The 22,500-nt window shown below is 43.5% G+C and overlaps 1 protein-coding gene across 1 annotated transcript in view; it reads left to right on the top strand.

Moving 5' to 3' along the window:
- LOC112228791 (gamma-aminobutyric acid receptor subunit alpha-3) overlaps window positions 1–22,500 on the top strand; it is a 160,591-nt gene that overhangs the window by 72,645 nt on the left and 65,446 nt on the right. Inside the window, exon 5 of the mRNA XM_024394434.2 lies at window positions 21,917–22,137. Coding sequence (XP_024250202.2) covers window positions 21,917–22,137 — 221 coding nt within the window. The remainder of the gene's footprint in view (window positions 1–21,916; window positions 22,138–22,500) is intronic.

Here is a 22,500-nt window from a genome sequence, read left to right as displayed (position 1 = left end):
TTGATGTCCATTAAAGCATAATGAGGAAATGTTCAGCTGTGTAAATCATCTATCTATCGCCTGTCCTATACTGAATAGTACCCCCACACAGTTTGTATGGAAATGCTGTTGCCTGAACTCTGATTCTTCTGGAACAAATCAGACAGACGTGGTGGCCTGAAACAATCTGTTGCCAAAATGTGTTTCTGCCTCAGAGCCAAATGTGGAGGAGCTGTTGGAACACCAAAGATAATGTGTGATTGACAGCACATCACACATGCACAGGTCAGAATCCCAGCAGGGGCGAACGAGAGAGGAAGTGAGGGAGAAAGAGATTGGACTGGAAAATGAGTGAGAGAGGGGAGAGAGAGAGGAAAAATGACTAGCTGTTAATTAACGAATACATGGGCCAGCTCATCATTACGGAGCTCAGGGAGAGAGTTGGTCTCATGGAACCAGGTTTGCCTCCAGCAACTCGTATTTTGAAGAGAAGGAGGACAGACAATGTTTTTGTAGGAAAATCAAGACTGCCGCAGAACCAGACTGAAAATGAAGTTATTGTTTTCAGTTTGGGAGGCACTGAGGTAAATTCAGGACTACTACTGCATAAAACTGACTAAGAGATTAACTCTTCTTTAGGTACAGTGGGGCAAAAAAGTATTTAGTCAGCCACCAATTGTGCAAGGCTGGGAAGACTGAATCTACAATAGGTAAGCAGCTTGGTTTGAAGAAATCAACTGTGGGAGCAATTATTAGGAAATGGAAGACATACAAGACCACTGATAATCTCCCTCGATCTGGGGCTCCACGCAAGATCTCACCCCGTGGGGTCAAAATGATCACAAGAACGGTGAGCAAAACTCCCAGAACCACACGGGGGGACGTAGTGAATGACCTGCAGAGAGCTGGGACCAAAGTAACAAAGCCTACCATCAGTAACACACTACGCCACCAGGGACTCAAATCCTGCAGTGCCAGACGTGTCCCCCTGCTTAAGCCAGTACATGTCCAGGCCCGTCTGAAGTTTGCTAGAGAGCATTTGGATAATCCAGAAGAAGATTGGGAGAATGTCATATGGTCAGATGAAACCAAAATATAACTTTTTGGTAAAAACTCAACTCATCGTGTTCGGAGGACAAAGAATGCTGAGTTGCATCCAAAGAACACCATACCTACTGTGAAGCATGGGGGTGGAAACATCATGCTTTGGGGCTGTTTTTCTGCAAAGGGACCAGGACGACTGATCCGTGTAAAAGAAAGAATGAATGGGGCCATGTATCGTGAGATTTTGAGTGAAAACCTTCCATCAGCAAGGGCATTGAAGATGAAACGTGGCTGGGTCTTTCAGCATGACAATGATCCCAAACACACCGCCCGGGCAACGAAGGAGTGGTTATGTCAATAGAGGACTCTTTTTACTGTGGAAATAGATACTTTTGTACCCGTTTCCTCCAGCATCTTCACAAGGTCCTTTGCTGTTGTTCTGGGATTGATTTGCACTTTTCGCACCAAAGTACGTTCATCTCTAGGAGACAGAACAAGTCTCCTTCCTGAGCGGTATGATGGCTGCAGGGTCCCATGGTGTTTATACTTGTGTACTATTGTTTGTACAGATGAACATGGTACCTTCAGGCATTTGGAAATTGCTCCCAAGGATGAACCAGACTTGTGGAGGTCGACAATTTTTTATCTCAACTGATTTATTTAGATATTCCCATGATGTCAGCAAAGAGGCACTGAGTTTGAAATACATCCACAGGTACACCTCCAATTGACTCAAATTATGCCAATTAGCCTATCAGAAGCTTTAAAGCCATGACATCATTTTCTGGAATTTTCCAAGCTCTTTAAAGGCACAGTCAACTTAGTGTATGTAAACGTCTGACCCACTGAAATTGTGATGCAGTGAATTATAAGTGAAATAATCTGTCTGTCAACAATTTTTGAAAAATGACTTGTGTCATGCACAAAGTAGATGTCCTAACCGACTTGCCAAAACTATAGTTTGTTAACACCAAATTTGTGGAGTGGTTAAAAAACGAGTTTTAATGACTTCAACCTAAGTGTATGTAAACTTCCGACTTCAACTGTACATGTAGGTAGAGTTAAAGTGACTATGCATAGATAATAAACAAAGAGCAGCAACAGCGTAAAAGATGGGGGGGGCAAATAGCCATTTGTTTAGCTGTTCGGGAGTCTTATGGCTTGGAGGTAGAAGCTGCTAAGAAGTCTTTTGGACCTAGACTTGGTGCTCCGGTACCACAGAGAATACAGTCCATGGCAAGTTTGGCTGGAGTCTTTGACAAGTTTTAGTGCCTTCCTCTGAAACCACCTGGTATAGAGGTTCTGGATGGCAGGAAGCTTAGCCCCAGTGATGTACTTGGCCGTACGCACTACCCTCTGTAGTGCCTTGCGGTCGGAGACTGAACAGTTACCATACCAGGCAGTGATGCAACCGGTCAGGATACTCTCGATGGTGCAGCTGTAGAACTTTTGGGATGATCTGAGGACCCATGCCAAATCTTTTCAGTCTCCTGAGGGGGAATAGGCTTTGTCGTGCCCTCTTCCCGACTGTCTTGGTGTGTTTGGCCCATGATAGTTTGTTGTTGATGTGGACACCAAGGAACTTGAAGCTCTCAACCTGCTCCAATACAGCCCCATTGATGAGAATGGTGGCGTGCTCGGTCCCCCTTTTCCTGTAGTCCACAATCATCTCCATTGTCTTGATCACGTTGAGGGAGAGGTCTCTGACCTCCTCCCTATATGCTGTCCCATCGTTGTCTGTCATCAGGCCTACCACTGTTGTGTCATCGGCAAACTTAATGATGGTGTTGGAGTCTTGCCTGGCCATGCAGTCATGAGTGAACAAGGGAGTACAGGAGAGGACTGAGCATGCACCCCTGAAGGGCTCCGTGTTGAGGATCAACGTGGCGGATGTGTTGTTAGCTACCCTTACCACCTGGGGGTGGCCTGTCAGGAAGTCCAGGATCCAGTTGCAGAAGGAGGTGTTTAGTCCCAGGGTCCTTAGCATAGTGATGAGCTTTGAGGGCACTTGTGGTGAGCTGTAGTCAATGAACACCATTCTCACATAGGTGTTCCTTTTGTCCAAGTGGAAAAGAGCAATGTAGAGTGCAACAGAGATAGCATAATCTGTGGATCTGTTGGGGTGGTATGCAAATTGGAGTGGGTCTCACATTTTTGGGATTATGGTGTTGATGTGAGCCATGACCAGAATTTCAAAGCACTTCATGGCTACAGACGTGAGTGTTACGGGTCGGTAGTCATTTAGGCAGGTTACCTTAGTGTTCTTGGGCACAGGGACTATGGTGGTCTGCTTGAAACATGTTGGTATTACTGACTCAGTCAGGGACAGGTTGAAAATGTCAGTGAACACTTGCCAGTTGGTCAGCGATCATCAGAGTATTCGTCCTGGTAATCCGTCTGGCCCTGCGGCCTGCTTAAAGGTCCTGTGATCACACAGTCGTCCGGAACAGCTGATGCTGTCATGCATTTTTTTGTGTTACTTGCCTCGAAGCTAGCATAGAAGTAATTTACCTCGTCTGGTAGGCTCGTGTCACTGGGCAGCTCGCAGCTGTGCTTCTCTTTGAAGTCTGTAATAGTTTGCCAGCCCTGCCACATCCGACGAGCGTCGGAGCCAGTGTATTACGATTCAATCATAGTCCTGTATTGACGCTTTGCCTGTTTGATGATTCATCAGAGGGCATAGCGGGATTCCTTATAAGCTTCCGGGCTAGTGTCCTGCTCCTTGAAAGCAGCAGCTCTACCCTTTAGCTCAGTGCGGATGTTGCCTGTAATCCATGGCTTCTGGTTGGGGTATGTATGTACAGTCACTGTGGGGACGACGTCATCAATGCACTTATTGATGAAACCAGTGACTGATGTGGTGTACTCCTCAATGCCATCGGAAGAATCCCGGAACATATTCCAGTCTGTGCTAGCAAAACAGTCCTGTAGTTTAGCATCTGCTTCATCTGACCACTTTTTTATTGACCGAGTTACTGGTGCTTCCTGCTTGAGTTTCTGCTTGTAAGCAGGAATCAGGAGAATAGAATTATGGTCAGATTTGCCAAATGGAGGGCGAAGGAGAGCTTTGTACCTGTCTCTGTGTGTGGAGTAAAGGTGGTCTAGAGTTATTGTACTATTCACTGTAGTGTTTTTGCGGAAATGACTTTAGTATACTATAGTATTCACTGTAGTGTTTTTGGGGACATGACTGTAGTATACTATAGTATTTACTCTAGTGTTTTTGCAGACATGACTGTAGTATACTATAGTATTCACTGTAGTGTTTTTGGGGACATGACTGTAATATACTATAGTATTCACTGTAGTGTTTTTGCGGAAATGACTTTGGTATAATATAGTATCCACGGCAGTGTTTGTGCGGACATGACTGGAGTATACTATAGTATTCACTGTCGTGTTTTTTGTAGTGAAAGTAACAGATCTCAGAAGTCTTATTCATTTGTGTTGTTTATCTAGGTCAAACATGCTAACTTAATCCTCTAAACGTTTTAATAAGCGTTGGTTGTTCTTATCTGCCTCTGTACTGACTCCTTTTAATGGTTCTAGAACCAGTCTAACCTGTCTAGTTGTTACAATTGTAATGAAGTGTTGTCTGGTCCATTGCATTGCTCAAAACTGTTGACCCAACTCAACAGGTGGCATATCATGAACCTGTGTCTTATGTTCTGGTTGATGTGTCCCCCTCATTAAACAGTAGGCGTAGTCTGTCGGCAGGTGTTACTACAATATACAATATACAAAACACTACCGTGAATACTATAGTATACTAAAGTCATTTCCGCAAAAACACTACAGTGAATACTATAGTATACTACAGTCATGTCCGCAAAAACATGACAGTAAATACTACAGTATACTAGGATCATGTCCGCAAAAACACTACAGTTTAACACTATAGTATACTGCAGTTATGTCAGCAAAAACACTATAGTGAATACTACAGTTTTCACTATAGTGTTTGTGCGGACTTCAGTATACTATAGTATACTTCAGTATAAATATACTAATACTACAGTATTTAGACCATAGTACAATATACACTGCTCAAAAAAATAAAGGGAACACTTAAACAACACAATGTAACTCCAAGTCAATCACACTTCTGTGAAATCAAACTGTCCACTTAGGAAGCAACACTGATTGACAATAAATTTCACATGCTGTTGTGCAAATGGAATAGACAACAGGTGGAAATTATAGGCAATTAGCAAGACACCCCCAATAAAGGAGTGGTTCTGCAGGTGGGGACCACAGACCACTTCTCAGTTCCTATGCTTCCTGGCTGATGTTTTGGTCACTTTTGAATGCTGGCGGTGCTTTCACTCTAGTGGTAGCATGAGACGGAGTCTACAACCCACACAAGTGGCTCAGGTAGTGCAGCTCATCCAGGATGGCACATCAATGCGAGCTGTGGCAAGAAGGTTTGCTGTGTCTGTCAGCGTAGTGTCCAGAGCATGGAGGCGCTACCAGGAGACAGGACAGTACATCAGGAGACGTGGAGGAGGCCGTAGGAGGGCAACAACCCAGCAGCAGGACCGCTACCTCTGCCTTTGTGCAAGGAGGAGCAGGAGGAGCACTGCCAGAGCCCTGACAGTGAAAATGTGCATGTGTCTGCTCAAATGGTCAGAAACAGACTCCATGAGGGTGGTATGAGGGCCCGACGTCCACAGGTGGGGGTTGTGCTTACAGCCCAACACCGTGCAGGACGTTTGGCATTTGCCAGAGAACACCAAGATTGGCAAATTCGCCACTGGCGCCCTGTGCTCTTCACAGATGAAAGCAGGTTCACACTGAGAACATGTGACAGACGTGACAGTCTGGAGACGCCGTGGAGAACGTTCTGCTGAATCCAATTGAGCACATCTGGGACATCATGTCTCACTCCATCCACCAACGCCACGTTGCACCACAGACTGTCCAGGAGTTGGCGGATGCTTTAGTCTAGGTCTGGGAGGAGATCCCTCAGGAGACCATCCGCCACCTCATCAGGACCATGCCCAGTTATTGTAGGGAGGTCATACAGGCACGTGGAGGCTACACACACTACTGCGCCTCATTTTGACTTGTTTTAAGGACATTACATCAAAGTTGGATCAGCCTGTAGTGTGACTCCAAATCCAGACCTCCATGAGTTGATACATTTGATTTCCATTGATAATTTTTGTTTGATTATGTTGTCAGCACATTCAACTATGTAAAGAAAAAAGTATTTAATAAGAATATTTCATTCATTCAGATCTAGGATGTGTTATTTTAGTGTTCCCTTTATTTTTTAGTAGTATTTTTTTCTATGGGTAAGAGCTCCTGAGGGGCTGAGGGTGGACAGGACACTTGATTGGAAGGCTTCTACCTAGAAACAAAACACAAACCACAGTGAGCTGTGCAGGCACTAGGAAAATAGGAGCGGTGTGTGCTTGCTGGGAGGGAGGGAGTCAGTCTGCCCTGCAGCCGCTGAACATAACCACACCAACTTAAATGGAGTGCCAGCTTCCGTGGCTGTGGCCTGTGGGATATGATACACTGCCCACGGTCCAGACAGACAGACAGCGAGGGAGGGGAGCAAGGCAGGAGTACAATGGTCCTCTATATCTGTTATCTGCTGCTTGGAGACTGCCGAGGATGTACAGACAAAATGACACATAAAAGAGCAAGCTATGTTGGACTGCAGTGGACTGTAAGCTGAAGTCACATTACAAGAGATACCAGCAGAGAAACGTGTTGCCAAACTGTAGAAAATGTGCTGACTTACTGCTATTTCAAGAGTGTTTACATCATATTTATTCTCATGTAATGCCCAATTCTGACTCAGAATTCAATTCAATTAAACAGATCATTTGCCCTGTTAGTGACTTTCCTACCTGAGGTATGTTTGTGTAAAACCAGGCCTGTGTGGAAGACAGGTAAACATGATGATAGCTAACCTCAAGAGCCACTGCTCACAAAGTCAGTTCACATTCAGTCTGAATATCAGTCAGTTGCTTTTCACTCAAATTAAATAGTTCATCCTATCTATACTGAACAACAATATGGAGCAACATGCAATCGTTTCATTGATTTGACTGAATTACAGTACCTATGAGGAAGTCTTTCAATTTAAATAAATTCATTAGGCACTAATCTATGGATTTCACATGACTGGGAATAGAGATATGCATCTGTTAGTTATATATTTCTTTAAAAAAGGGCCTCACAATAGACCTCAGGATCTTGTCACTGTATTTTTGTGCATTCAAATTACAATTGCAGTACGTCCAATCGGCCTCACAACCGCTTGCCCTCACAACACCATACACGTGGTCTTCGGTTGTGAGGCTGGTTGAACGTACTGCCAAATTCTCTAAAATGACATTGGAGGCAGCTTATGGTAGAGAAATTAACATGAAATTCTCTGCAACAGATCTGGTGGACATTCCTGCAGTCAGCATGCCAATTGCACGCTCCCTCAAAACTTGAGACATCTGTGGCATTGTGTTGTGTGAGAGAACTGCACATTTTAGAATGGCCTTTTATTGTCCCCAGCACAAGGTGCCTCTGTGTAATGATCATGCTGTTTAATTAGCTCATTGATATGCCACACCTGTCAGGTGGATGGATTATCTTGGCAAAGGAGAAATACTGACTAACAGGGATGTAGACAAATTTGTGAAAAATAAGCTTTTTGTGCGTATGGAATATGTCTGGGATCTTTTATTTCAGCTCATGAAACATGGGACCTAGACTTTACATTGTGTTGATATTTTTGTTCAGTGTAAATAGAATCATCAAAGCGAAGAAGTCCCTATCCAGACCATCAGGATTTGTGGATGTTTTTAGTTGTAATGAATAAACAAAAGAATAGAGGAAATTAATGTCCTGACAGACTTCATTAGATGGTAGAATTTTGAAGCCTCCTTTTTAATTAATGTGCAATCTGCCATAGTGGCCCTTATCACAATTACAAGAGAAGAGTACCTTGGGAAATGTATGATTAATTTGTCATCAAGACCATTCCCATATGAGGAATGCATTTCTTTGGGGTAGACATATCATAGGAAGGAACTGTTCATTTATGTCTCTCTATATGGGCTTGTTCTTTGTAAATGGACTCTTGATCATTGTTGCCAATAAACCACAGGGGATCATAGATTGCAGTGTGTCTTTCTTTTATATTTTTCCCTGTCTGTTTTTTCATGGTCCCTCATACTGTATACTGGCTTTACTCCTTTAGGACTTTGTTTTATTCGTATATTTCTAAACAGAATAGTCCATAACCTATCAAAATATGCTCTCACATCTTATGCCCGCACCACACTAGAGACAGACCGGGCAATACATATCCCTGGCAATGTGAAATCCTTTCATGAATAAAAAATTCCATGTCAGGTTTTGATGTGTAAACATTCTGACATTTAATTCAGCCCTTGCATCTTTCTGAGTGATCATGCACTCCTAGAGTGCCGTTCCCTCCAGCTGTTTCAACATATGCACGAAGACTTGCATTAACGAAGCCAGGAACATGGCAGGAACCATCAGATACACTACTGTCAGGTTAAGAGGCAACCTTGCGTGTTAGATATAGCATATACATTCAGAGTCGGGGTTCTACTTAAGCTAGGGCTAGAGTAAAGATTAAAGCAGGCCGCGCTGAAAGTCAAGTACATAATTTAAGGCACTTAAGAACATTGGCTGAAAGTCAGGCACAGCTGCACAGACATTTCAGTCGCTAATGGTTGTTTATGTTTTGGCTCAGCATTAGTGATCCATCGTCAGATGCAGCCTCGGAGACCCTAATTAGAGCATACTGTACCAGGCTGGTGCTGTTTGCGAGCCAGGCCCTCCTCCATATGCTCCTATAGGCTGTGGGAGTGGGGGACTGAGAGTGGCACCTGCCCTCTCCTGCTCGTTTGGTTCCTCCTACACACATGTTGAGAATCCGGTCAATCCCAAGCCACCTCCTATCACTAGGGGAGAACGGCGGAGGAGGAGGAAGAAAGGAGAGATGCTCTTCTCTGTCTTCTTCTTTCAATGGTGTCTGCAGATCTCTCTCCTCTCCCCTCTGTGGGATGTTTTTGTGTGTGTGTGTTTTCTCCCTGTACTCTGTTGATGAGAAATCAATCACTCCCTCCCTGGAGGAGCACCAGCTGCTCTTTGAATCTGCTGTGCCACTTGGCCCTGATTGGCTCTGCTCTTTTTTTTCTCTTTCCTTTTTTATCTTCAAATGAGTTCCCCACCTTGACTCAGTAGCCTATCCAGGTCTAAAAAGAAAACAAACAGACGATATCTACGCCCTGCTAAGCCAAACACAACTGGGCTACGTTTATTTATCACATGGGATCTCTGCCTGGGTTGTGTTTGGGGGCAGGGGAGAAGTGTGAAGAACGTTAGGGCTTCGATGAAAAAGCTTGGCACAAAAAAAACGGTGGTCCGACATGACCGGAAGGAATCCTGGTGGTTTCGCAGGCAGTGGAGCAGGTGCAACACTTCTACAGTAGGTCCTGAAAGGCCACAATACTCTGAAGTCACCAAAAGGCTGCTTAGTCTCGCTCTATTTGTCTCTCTCTGTGTGTTCTCTCTCTATCTTCAAATCTCCCAGCCCCACCTATTACATCTGTGTACACTCCCTGCGTTTTCATTGATTTCTTTTTCGAAGTGGGAAAAGTGCTTCGGTGTTTCCACTGGGTTTCTACTTCAGAATTAACACCCTCCATGTGACATCATTAACACGGATGAATGCCTTAAAAGGGATGGACTAAATTCTTAAAGGAGAGAGGAAAAAAGATGATAGAAGAGAGGGAATTGCTAGCAGAGAGTTGCAGAGAAATTGCAATTAAAACCGGAAAAATGCTTAACATGGGGGAAGTATGGGGAAGAAGAGAAGTGACTTAAACATTCACACTAGAATGCAAACGATGCTTTTACAGTGTGTTCCCGCTGTTTGTGCTTTCAAGGTTTTCTCCATAGAATTACTGGTGTGACTTGGCCAGGGAAGCAGAAGTTCAAAGAGTGCGATCCGAATTCCGAGGTCCTGGGCTGGTGTGGTTACACGTGGTCTGCGGTTGTGAGACGGTTGGAAGTACTGCCCAATCCTGTCAGGTGGATGGATTATCTTGGCAAAGGAGAAATGCTCACTAACAGGGATGTAAACAAATTTGAGCAGAATAAGCTTTTTGTGCATATGGAAAATGTTTGGGATTTTTTTTACATGTTGCGTTTATATTTTTGTTCAGTATATATTTGCCTTGCATTAAACACAGACCCTTTCTTGACGTGCTGAAAAAAAAGCTACGATCCCCATGGCAGGAAAAAATAGAATCAACGCAGCGTTTGTTCATTGCTTTCGGCGACTTTCCACACCAAAAGCTTCTCATCTGCTTGTGCAGTTTTTTTCTGTCAGTTTGGCATAACAAGGAGTAGTTTGCTCTTTTGTGAACATGCTTATTGCTACTGAAGGTTGATGGGTGGGAATCATGAATAAAGATGTGACTCTAATTGATCTTTTTATACAAGCATCAGCAAGGAAGGAAATGGAACGGGTCTGTGTTTTAATTCAATGAATCCATTTTGCCACTTTATCTACATCTAGAGAGGCGACAGATTCTTCTGTCATTTTTGTTTGATTCTTGGTGTGGACTGTATATAGCGGAGAGCATTTGGCTAGACAGAATTAGCCCATTTTAAAAGGTTTCATCCTCAATCTCTTATCTTCAATTATCATTTCCAAGACTATGAGTAATCACAGCCTCACATTCTTCTGTCTCTTACATCTACCGTTGGGCCATCCAGATCTCTCCCTCAAGCTTAGGGAGGAGTGGAGTGTGTGCCCCCCCCTCTCTCTCAATTCAATTCAAGGGGCTTTATTGGCATGGGAAACATATGTTAACATTGCCAAAGCAAGTGAAGTAGATAATATATAAAGTGGAATAAAACCTTTAAATGAACAGTAAACATTACACTCACAGAAGTTCCAAAAGAATAAAGTCATTACAAATGTCGTATTATGTGTATGTACTGTACAGTGTTGTAACGATGTGCAAGTGGTTAAAGTACAAAAGGGAAAATAAATAAACATAAATATGGGTTGTATTTACAATGGTGTTTGTTCTTCACTGGTTGTCCTTTTCTTGAGGCAACAGGTCACAAATCTTGCTGCTGTGATGGCACACTGTGTTATTTCACCCAATAGACATGGGAGTTGATCAAAATCGGGTTTGTTTTCTAATTGTTTGTGGATCTGTGTAAACTGAGTCTGTACATAGTCAAAGCTTTCCTTAAGTTTGGGTCAGTCACAGTGGTCAGGTATTCTGCCACTGTGTACTCTCTGTTTAAGGCCAAAGAGCATTCTAGTTTGCTCAGTTTTTTTGTTAATTCTTTCCAATGTGTCGAGTAATTATCTTTTTGTTTTCTCATGATTTGGTTGAGTCTAATTGTGTTGATGCCCTGGGGCTCTGTAGGATGCATTTCTGTTTGTGAACAGAGCCCCAGGACCAGATTGCTTAGGGGACTATTCTCCAGGTTCATCTCTCTGTAGGTGATTGCTTTGTTATGGAAGGTTTGGGAATCGCTTCATTTTAGGTGGTTGTAGAGTTTAACAACTCTTCTTGATTTTGATAATTAGTGGGTATCGGCCTAATTCTGCTCTGCATGCATTATTTGGGGTTTTACATTGTACATGGAGGATATTTTTGCAGAATTCTGCATGCAGTCTCCATTTGGTGTTTGTCCCATTTTGTGAATTCTTGGTTGGTGAGCGGACCCCAGACCTCACAACCATAAAGGGCAATGGGTTCTATAACTGATTCAAATATTTTTAGCCAGTTCCTAATTGGTATGTCGAATTTTATGTTCATTTTGATGTCATAGAAGGCCCTTCTTGCCTCGTCTCTCCGATCGTTCACAGCTTTGTGGAAGTGCTGATGTTTAGGCCAATGTACAGTGCCTTGCGAAAGTATTCGGCCCCCTTGAACTTTGCGACCTTTTGCCACATTTCAGGCTTCAAACATAAAGATATAAAACTGTATTTTTTTGTGAAGAATCAACAACAAGTGGGACACAATCATGAAGTGGAACGACATTTATTGGATATTTCAAACTTTTTTAACAAATCAAAAGCTGAAAAATTGGGCGTGCAAAATTATTCAGCCCCTTTACTTTCAGTGCAGCAAACTCTCTCCAGAAGTTCAGTGAGGATCTCTGAATGATCCAATGTTGACCTAAATGACTAATGATGATAAATACAATCCACCTGTGTGTAATCAAGTCTCCGTATAAATGCACCTGCACTGTGATAGTCTCAGAGGTCCGTTAAAAGCGCAGAGAGCATCATGAAGAACAAGGAACACACCAGGCAGGTCCGAGATACTGTTGTGAAGAAGTTTAAAGCCGGATTTGGATACAAAAAGATTTCCCAAGCTTTAAACATCCCAAGGAGCACTGTGCAAGCGATAATATTGAAATGGAAGGAGTATCAGACCACTGCAAATCTACCAAGACCTGGCCGTCCCTCTAAACTTTCAGCTCATACAAGGAGAAGACTGATCAGAAATGCAGCCAAGAGGCCCATGATCACTCTGGATGAACTGCAGAGATCTACAGCTGAGGTGGGAGACTCTGTCCATAGGACAACAATCAGTCATATATTGCACAAATCTGGCCTTTATGGAAGAGTGGCAAGAAGAAAGCCATTTCTTAAAGATATCCATAAAAAGTGTCGTTTAAAGTTTGCCACAAGCCACCTGGGAGACATACCAAACATGTGGAAGAAGGTGCTCTGGTCAGATGAAACCAAAATTGAACTTTTTGGCAACAATGCAAAACGTTATGTTTGGCGTAAAAGCAACACAGCTCATCACCCTGAACACAACATCCCCACTGTCAAACATGGTGGTGGCAGCATCATGGTTTGGGCCTGCTTTTCTTCAGCAGGGACAGGGAAGATGGTTCAAATTGATGGGAAGATGGATGGAGCCAAATACAGGACCATTCTGGAAGAAAACCTGATGGAGTCTGCAAAAGACCTGAGACTGGGACGGAGATTTGTCTTCCAACAAGACAATGATCCAAAACATAAAGCAAAATCTACAATGGAATGGTTCAAAAATAAACATATCCAGGTGTTAGAATGGCCAAGTCAAAGTCCAGACCTGAATCCAATCGAGAATCTGTGGAAAGAACTGAAAACTGCTGTTCACAAATGCTCTCCATCCAACCTCACTGAGCTCGGGCTGTTTTGCAAGGAGGAATGTGAAAAATTTTCAGTCTCTCGATGTGCAAAACTGATAGAGACATACCCCAAGCGACTTACAGCTGTAATCGCAGCAAAAGGTGGCGCTACAAAGTATTAATTTAAGGGGGCTGAATAATTTTGCACGCCCAATTTTTCAGTTTTTCATTTGTTAAAAAAGTTTGAAATATCCAATAAATGTCGTTCCACTTCATGATTGTGTCCCACTTGTTGTTGATTCTTCACAAAAAAATGCAGTTTTATATCTTTATGTTTGAAGCCTGAAATGTGGCAAAAGGTCGCAAAGTTCAAGGGGGCCGAATACTTTCGCAAGGCACTGTATGTGTTGTTTTCTGTGTGCTCTATGGCAATGGTGTCTAGATGGAATTTGTATTTGTGGTCCTGGCGACTGGACCTTTTTTGGAACACCATTATTTTGGTCTTACTGAGATTTACTGTCAGAGGCCAGGTCTGGCAGAGTCTGTGCAGAAGATCTAGATGCTGCATTTCTTAATATTATTCAGCTCCTTTGGCTTTAATGCCTCATGATTGACTATTGCTCGGTTCAAGTAGACTGTGATTTTGTTGTGATCTGAAAGTGGGCTGACTGTGAATGCTCTGAGAGACTCTGGGTTGAGGTCATTGATAAAGTAGTCTACAGTACTACTGCCAAGAGATGAGCTATAGGTGTACCTACCGTAGGAGTCCCCTCGAAGCCTATTGACTATGTACATACCCAGGTGTTTGTCCCCCTGTGTGCTGAGGGTGTCAGTTTTTTATTTTTTATGTCAGTTAAGAACAAATTCTTATTTTTAATGACGGTCTAGGAACAGTGGGTTAACTGCCTGTCCAGGGGCAGAATGACAGATTTGTACCTTGTCAGCTCAGGGATTTGACCTTGCAACCTTCCGGTTACTAGTCCAACGCTCTAACCACTAGGCTACCCTGCCACCCCAGGGTAGCCTAGGGTTCTGGCATTTAGGTCGCCACAGACTAGTACATGTCCCTGGGCCTGAAAATTATTAATTTCCCCCTCCTGTCTTCATTAAAGTATGGGGATTCTAGTGGGGGGATATAGGTACCACACAGGAGGACATTTTTCTCTTTTAAGATCATTTCCTTTTGAATTTCTAGCCAAATGCAAACTGTTCCTGTTTCTACTAATTTAATGGAGTGAATTAAGTCTGCTCTATACCAAATTTGCATACCCCCTGAGTCCCTTCCCTGTTTCACACCTGGTAGTTTGGTGGACGGGACAACCAGCTCTCTGTAACCTAGAGGGCAACCAGTGGGTCCGTCTCCTCTATACCATGTTTCTTTGTAGGATGACAATGTCCGTATTTACGATTTCTTTGATGAAGTCCAGGTTCCTGCTCTTTAGGCCAAAGGCAGATGACCTCAGGCCTTGGATATTCCAGGATGAGATAGTGAAGGCTTTGTGGGGGGGTCCCGCAAGTCTGGGAGAGTGTCTCGCTGGTCTGGGCGGGGTGCCTATTGTTCTATTCCTCCTGTGTGAAGTGTTGGGGCTGTGTTTGAGAGCGATGTCCTTTAGGGTCCGGTCGAAGGTGGGCACTGCTGCCTTGTATAGGTGGACCTGGTCATAGAGGCGGTTCAAGTCCAGGGTAGAGTGGTGGGCCAGGAAAACATTTGGTTTTGAGGCCAAATACTTGCATTTACTCGCTGTATGGTAGCAGGGTGGACGTCTTTTTGTGATAGCAGGGTGGAGATAACCACTTGTGCATTGGGGAAAGTAGAAGAAGCTTTTTCTATCACTCCCTTGAGTGCTGTGGCCACCCTTTCCTGCTGGGCTCTCAGATCGTTTGTGCCTATGTGTATTATCAAATCAAATCAAATGTATTTATATAGCCCTTCTTACATCAGCTGATATATCAAAGTGCTGTACAATAACCCAGCCTAAATCCCCAAACAGCAAGCAATGCAGGTGTAGAAGCACAGTGGTTAGGAAAAACTCCCTAGAAAGGCCAAAACCTAGGAAGAATTATTATTATGTGGCTAGGTGAACCTAGTTGGTCCTCAGATAGAAGGTCTAGGGCGTGATGGGTGTTTGGACACCAGAGTTTAGACACAATGTGTTTGGTTTAAAAAAATAATTGTTGTATATATCTCCCGTTTGCGGAGTACAATCTGTGTCTTGTGTATGTCCTCAGTGGGTGTGGGGGGAATTGTCAGGAGGGCTATCAGGGTGGCTGACAGGGGGGGTGCTCAGAGGGGGTGAGATCCCCTGGGCTTGAGGTTCTCCATTTGTCTGTCCTGCTGTGATGTCGGGGCTATGACCAGGGTCTGGGGTGGCCTGTTCTGCTGTGGTGTCGAGACTTTTGTTGGGAGCTGAGGTGGGCTGTTCTGCTGGCTTCTCTGCCGGGGGTGGCCAGCTCTCTAGTGGGGTGTTCTCTGTCACACGCCATTCCACTCAACCTCTCCTCTAGCAGTCTGATCCACTCCTCTAGTGCTCTGTTCTTATCCTGCTCCTGCTTTTTATCATGTTGAAATTGTCTCACCACAGTCCAGAGTGCAGATATGTCTCTCTCCACCTCCAGCACTCTGGGTCTGGTTAAGGGTTTTTTGTTGTGCTGGACTGTTGTCTGGATCTGTGCTGACTGGAGTGTAATCACCTGCTGTTCCAGCTCCACCTGCCTTACCTCCAGCTGGGTAAATGTATCCTTCATTTCAATGAGGGAGTAGTACTCTGTGCTGGGAGGTTGACTTTCCGCTTGGGGTTGCTTGTCCTTGGGGTTGGGGTATCTTTCTCAAGGGAGAGCTTCTCCCGCTGAGCTAATTATTTGATTAGGTGAAAGTCCTGCTGAAACTATTTGGGGTTGCCCTGTACCAATACTGTTCCAGACTTATAGAGATGTATATTAGCTGACTCGGCGTCCTCATTGTCTTGTATCCTGAGTTTCCACCTCTCGGTAACACCGCCCCCCTCTTAACAGAGGGGTAGTGTGTTAATATAGCACTGTGCCATGCCAGGGGATGGTCTGTGTGGAAGATGAGGTTGCTGATGTTCCCATTTTTATAATAGTCAGCAAAAAGTGTCTCTTGATTTTCAATAAGGACCTTCATTTTGTACTCTTTTCTTGTCTTATTATTCTTTACATACACAGGGTACTGTATTTTAATTACCTCTGAACAGCGCCAGGCAGCTTCCAAGGCCTCTCAATTGGGTTGGAGTAGACTGTGCGACTCTCCTGCCATTGTTGGGCTAAAGGGCTTTGACATCTCTCACTTGACACGTCAGTGCTAATTGAGGTTGTATCAAGCTTGGTGGCCTTAACTTCTTCTTCTTTATCATTCAGTCTTTATAAAGTAATGTAATGTATTTTCCTTCTTGGCTTTTGGAAATAAAATATAGCTTCAGACTAAACATTACTCACTTCCAGGTTGGATGGTGTTTTCAGGTTTCTGTTGTTTTCCAGAGCATTTGCTGTATAGTTTAGGAATACTACTTTTTGGTAGTTGTAAGCCTTCCAGGTGATTACATAATTCTGTCCGAAATCAGGTTGTAGGTTTGGAGTTTTGATTTTGAGTGAAGGTTATGTTGTAGAGGGTAGCATCCTGTATATGTTCCTGACAAGAAATCCAAGTTTATCTAACTCTAAATCTATCTTTTTTTTAAGAACATGCTGAAAAATGCAGGAGCTTATCTGCTCACTCACTCACTCACTCACTCACATTGAGTAGAAGATAAAAGACCTCGGCAGTCGGTGGTCTTACTCCCCATGCTAATCCTCACCAGGGGCTGGAGGGCGACCACTGGTCTTTCCATGGCATAGACTGACCAGGTCAATCCGGGTGAAAGCTATGACACCTTATTGATGTCACTTGTTAAATCCACTTCAATCAGTGTAGTTGAAGGGGAGGAGACAGATTAACCTTTAATTCAGTGCGCTAAATCAGGGTCACAGTGTTTCTTGGTAGTCTTTAACAAATCTACTTTGAGACAGAAGTGTGCACCTCACAAACATAGTTATGGGCTTTAAAAAAAATAAGGCACCTAGACCATGTCAGATATAGAGTTGAAACATACTCCATTTTGAGTTTTCATCCTAATATTACACTTTATATACATCACAGAAGTCTGAAATATAACAAAACTGTTTGACATAGAAACACCAGATTTTCTGTTTTAAAAACAGACAATCTGTGGACACCCATGGGGCCACTAGGTCATTTGACTGCAGGAAAGGGCTCCCTTGTCTCCTCCCCTTCATCTACACTGATTGAAGTGGATTTAACAGGTGACATCAATAAGGGATCATAGCTCTCACCTTGATTCACATGGTCAGCCAATGTCATGGAAAGAGCAGGTGTTTCTAATGTTTTGAACACTCAGTCTAACGCAACCATTTTGAAACAATACATCATCTATGTACATGTGAGGCACGGGGCCTGCCTAAATTAGCCATTTTGAGATAGATTACACACTGTCACTGTAAAGACTGTCTCTCTGCAGGTAGCCTAGTGGTTAGAGGTTTGGGCCAGTAACCAAAAGGTTGCTGGATCAAATCCCAGAGTTGATAAGGAAAAAATCTGTCGTTCTGCCACTGAGCAAGGCAGTTAATCCACTGTTCCCTGGGTCCTGAAAACATGGATATTGATTTAAGCAGTCCCCTGCACCTCTCTGATTCAGGGGGGTTGGGTTAAATGTGGGAGACACATTTCAGTTGAATACATTCAGTTGTATTTCCCTAATATCGTACAACATGTAAGCAGGCAATGCTTCAATATAAGGCAGGATGAAAACAATGGAATACATCCTGAAGATTTACATCATGCTTATTGAAAATAGGTCATTTTCAAAAGACACAAAGCAGATAATGTGATATTGGTGCACACAGTGATTATTCAACATACAGCTGAAGTTAGGGGGTTGTTAGAAGTTTGTATTCAGATGGCAGAATACATGTCTTTTTTCGGCACTAACCACTGAGTTCTAAACTATGGGTGTGACACGACGCATCATGCCCATAAATCAACACAATGTCTTTTTTCGGGTTTTAGAATTGTCAGGGTCTTGGATAGAATTGGGTTCATGTCCACTCAGTAGCCTATATATTAGGTACACCGCCCCGTTCGCGAAAAGGGTTCGCTCCTACAGACAGTGAGTCACGTGGCAGTGGCTTGCTATATAAAGCAGGCAGACAGGCATCGAGGCATTCAGTTACTGTTCGAGTGAACATTAGAATGGGCAAAACAAGTGACCCAAGCAACTTTGAACGTGGTATGATCGTCGATGCCGGGCTTGACGATTCCAGAATCTAAGAAACTGCCCGGCCTCTTGGGCTTTTCACGCACGACAGTGTCTAGAGTTTTCCAGAGAATGGTACGACAAACAAAAAACATCCAGTCAGCGGCAGTCCTGTGGTGAAAACAGCTTGTTGATAAGAGGTCGAAGGAGAATGGCAAGAATGGCGCAAGCTTACCGGCGGGCCGCAAACAGGCAAATAACGGCGCAGTACAACAGTCGTATGCGGAATGGCATCTCGGAACGTGCATTTAATCGGTCCTTGTCATGGATGGGCTATTGCAGAAGACAACCACACTGGGTTCCACTCCTATCAGCTAAAAACAAGAAGAAGCGGCTCCAGTGGGCCCGCCATCACCAACACTGGACAACCGAGGTGTGGAAAAACATTGCCTGGTCCGACAAATCCCAGTTCCTGTTGCGTCATGCTGATGGCATAGGCAGGATTTGGCATAACCAGCATGAGTCCATGGCCCCATCCTGCCTGGTGTCACATCAGGTTCCTTGATACCAATTGAGCAACGTTTCCATGCGCTTAAGAATTCAGGCTGTTTTGGAGGCAAAGGGGGGCCGACCCGGTAGTAGATGGGTGTACCTAATAAATTGGTTACTTAGTGTATTCTGTGCTAATGCAGATACAAAAAAAGATTAACAGAGAGCAAGCTACAATATGGCAAACTTACCAAATGAGGCACCCTTATTCTCATCCGCCAATGACATTTGTTTGTTGCTCCTGCTAGTTTCATTAATCATGCTTTTTGCGTATTAATATTTCCACCACAGAGGGTCATGTTGGTAAACAGATAGGTATTTCTGTATTAGTAATGGTTAGAACTTACATACTGTAGCTCTGGTATGTCAGCCAAAGCTAGGTCCTGTGTTTTTGGGTAATGCATGTTGCTAAATTGCAGGGGGAATAGCAACGTGACCACGGTGTAAAGCCATGGTATACAGTTATAATTTAAGTATATTGAGGAATATGATGACTATTACCTTAACCCCCTAAGGTCGATGTTCACGCCCAGGTGGCAATCTAATTAGCATAATAAAAAAATCTGTCAATTTAAGCTAGAGATACAGTATCTGTTTTTTTTGCATTGGATGCATCTCAATCCACCAAATCTGATTATGTAACACTTCCACACCTGCCTATGTAACACTTCCACATCTGCCTATGTAACACTTCCACATCTACCTATGTAACACTTCCACACCTGCCTATGTAACACTTCCACACCTGCCTATGTAACACTTCCACACCTGCCTATGTAACACTTCCACACCTGCCTATGTAACACTTCCACACCTGCCTATGTAACACTTCCACATCTACCTATGTAACACTTCCACACCTGCCTATGTAACACTTCCACACCTGCCTATGTAACACTTCCACACCTGCCTATGTAACACTTCCACACCTGCCTATGTAACACTTCCACATCTACCTATGTAACACTTCCACACCTGCCTATGTAACACTTCCACACCTGCCTATGTAACACTTCCACACCTGCCTATGCAACACTTCACACCTGCCTATGTAACACTTCCACATCTACCTATGTAACACTTCCACACCTGCCTATGTAACACTTCCACACCTGCCTATGTAACACTTCCACACCTGCAGCGAAAGGTGACAGTGCTATAGCGGTGTTTGTCAGACCATGAGACATCCCGAAAATCGGTCTTCTCACAAAATCGTATGTAGTGTCTGAACTATTATGATCCCTCTATGGAAAGATGAGACTCTCACAAACATGATGGTGTTCTCCATTTTGCTCTATGACAAGTGTGGGACTCCTCTGAAGTCAGTACTGCCGATCTGCCAACTTCTGTCTATAGCGTCCGAACAGTTTGGGCTACACACTAATATGACCCCTCCGTGTAAAGGTGAGATTCTCATGAACACGTACATGTTTTGCTCTAGGTTGCCCACAGGCCTCACAATACTCCTCTGAAGGTCCCCCTGTACCAGTCAAAAAGGTTGTGTTTTCTGATCTTTCTTATATCTCTCAGATATATAGTAGGATAGACATTTCAGAACAAACTTCCTTTAGATATTTTGGGGGGGGACTATCTGTTGTTCCATGTTATGAATCTCTTATTTCTTAATTCCATTATTTTACTTTTAGATTTGTGTGTGTTGTTGTGAATTGTTAGATACAACTGCACATTTGGAACTCATGCCGGCATTTCGATTCAACCACAATAACATCTGCTGAATATGTGTATGTGACCAGTAAAATTTGATTTGATTTTGATTTGTTATCCAATGCTAACAGCAGGAAGGCAAAATACATTTTTTATCGTCAAATTCTTTTCAAATATTTTTTTTATACTTCAAGGGGTCTTAAAATTCTAAATCAAATAGCAAATGATCCTTGGTATGATCTTCTTAAAACAGTTCCATATAGCTTAGTAGACCATCCACCCACTTCAGAATAAACTTGGTAACTTGGAATGACCTTCTTAAAACAATTCCAAATAGCTTGGTAGTATCCCCCCTCCATCTTAGACAGGGCTTAGACTCTTATTTGTTAATATTTTTCTGTGCATTTCATGCACTTATTTTGTGCCATGAATTGTTGATTGGTGCATAATGGTTTATTTCAGGGTCCTTGATGGAAACGTATATAATATGTGCCATTCCTGTGGTGGCTGGCAGGGGACAGATTGCTACATTGTTGCTGACAGTCATTATTGTGGCCTGGGTGTAGACTTGATTACTATTATTTGATGTTCCTGTTTGGTCATCGTCCTGTTCATTATGACATGAATTTACAATGAAAAAAATCACTACACCATTCGTTCTAAATATGCTGGGGACCATTTCGTAAAACAGCAAAAGTCTAAATGAAGCTGAAATTATAGGCGATTCGTTTTTTTTATGACATTTTAATACCTATGGAAAATCCTATCAGAATGGAAGAAAACATCTGAGGAATAGAAGTGTGAGGCCACTCCCCTACTTCACCAGCAGCCACTAACGGCACGAGATTACTCTCTGAACTTAGAGAGGTTTATTGGGGACACTGTCCCTTGTTACGTGTTTGGCAATATGGTCAGAGAGATAACTATTGGAAAAGGCATGTTTTATCCCGCCGGCAACAGCTGTGAAAACGCAATCATTGGAGTATGAACTCTGAAGGACGCCTCGAGGATCCCACATTGACAAGGCTGTTTTCCCCTTCAAATAAAATGCATGATGCATTATTGACGTCTGTGCGTGCTTTTGGGAGGGAACTCAACTCTCTGCTAGTCAAGGCCATAACTGACAATATACTGACAATATACTGTACCTACCAGGACAGAGAACAGTCTTTCCATTTGCAGCTCTTACGGGAGATGCTGAATATTACATTCAAATTTGATTGAGATATTCTTACCTTATAAACAGACTTATTCTCTCTGTCTTTTCCCAGGAGTACACCATCGATGTGTTCTTCCGTCAAAGCTGGAGGGATGAGAGGCTGAAGTTCGACGGGCCCATGCAGGTCCTGCCTCTTAACAACCTCCTGGCCAGTAAGATCTGGACTCCAGACACCTTCTTCCACAACGGGAAGAAATCTGTGGCCCACAACATGACCACGCCCAACAAACTCCTACGACTGGTGGACAACGGTACCCTGCTTTACACTATGAGGTGAGCCATCTGAAGTCTCCCAGATCACCCTTTATTGACCTATAGTACCAAGATTGGATACTTTCAAAATGATGTTGGCCCATTGCATACTCCACTAACACCCACCACTACTATCTGACCAAACACGGCCACCACCACACTCACTCTCCTGACAATGCACATTTGGTAGTTGACTGGCTAGCAGAGAGGGCATGGTCTCCATCTTGTGTAATGTTATCTGAGTTAGGGGGGTCTGAGGTGGGTGACATGTGTCTGAGGTGGGCGTGTAGGCCTGAGGCCAGCTAGCGGAATGACCTGTGCACAGAAGTGCTTTGATGAATGAAGGTGATAATTGAATAGTGGATGTATGGGCCAGGAGCTATC

The sequence above is a fragment of the Oncorhynchus tshawytscha genome, linkage group LG30 (genome assembly GCF_018296145.1).
Source record: "Oncorhynchus tshawytscha isolate Ot180627B linkage group LG30, Otsh_v2.0, whole genome shotgun sequence".
NCBI lineage: Eukaryota > Metazoa > Chordata > Actinopteri > Salmoniformes > Salmonidae > Oncorhynchus > Oncorhynchus tshawytscha.
The sequence above is the reverse complement of the archived record's forward strand: the minus strand, read 5'-3'. Positions and strand labels throughout refer to the sequence as shown.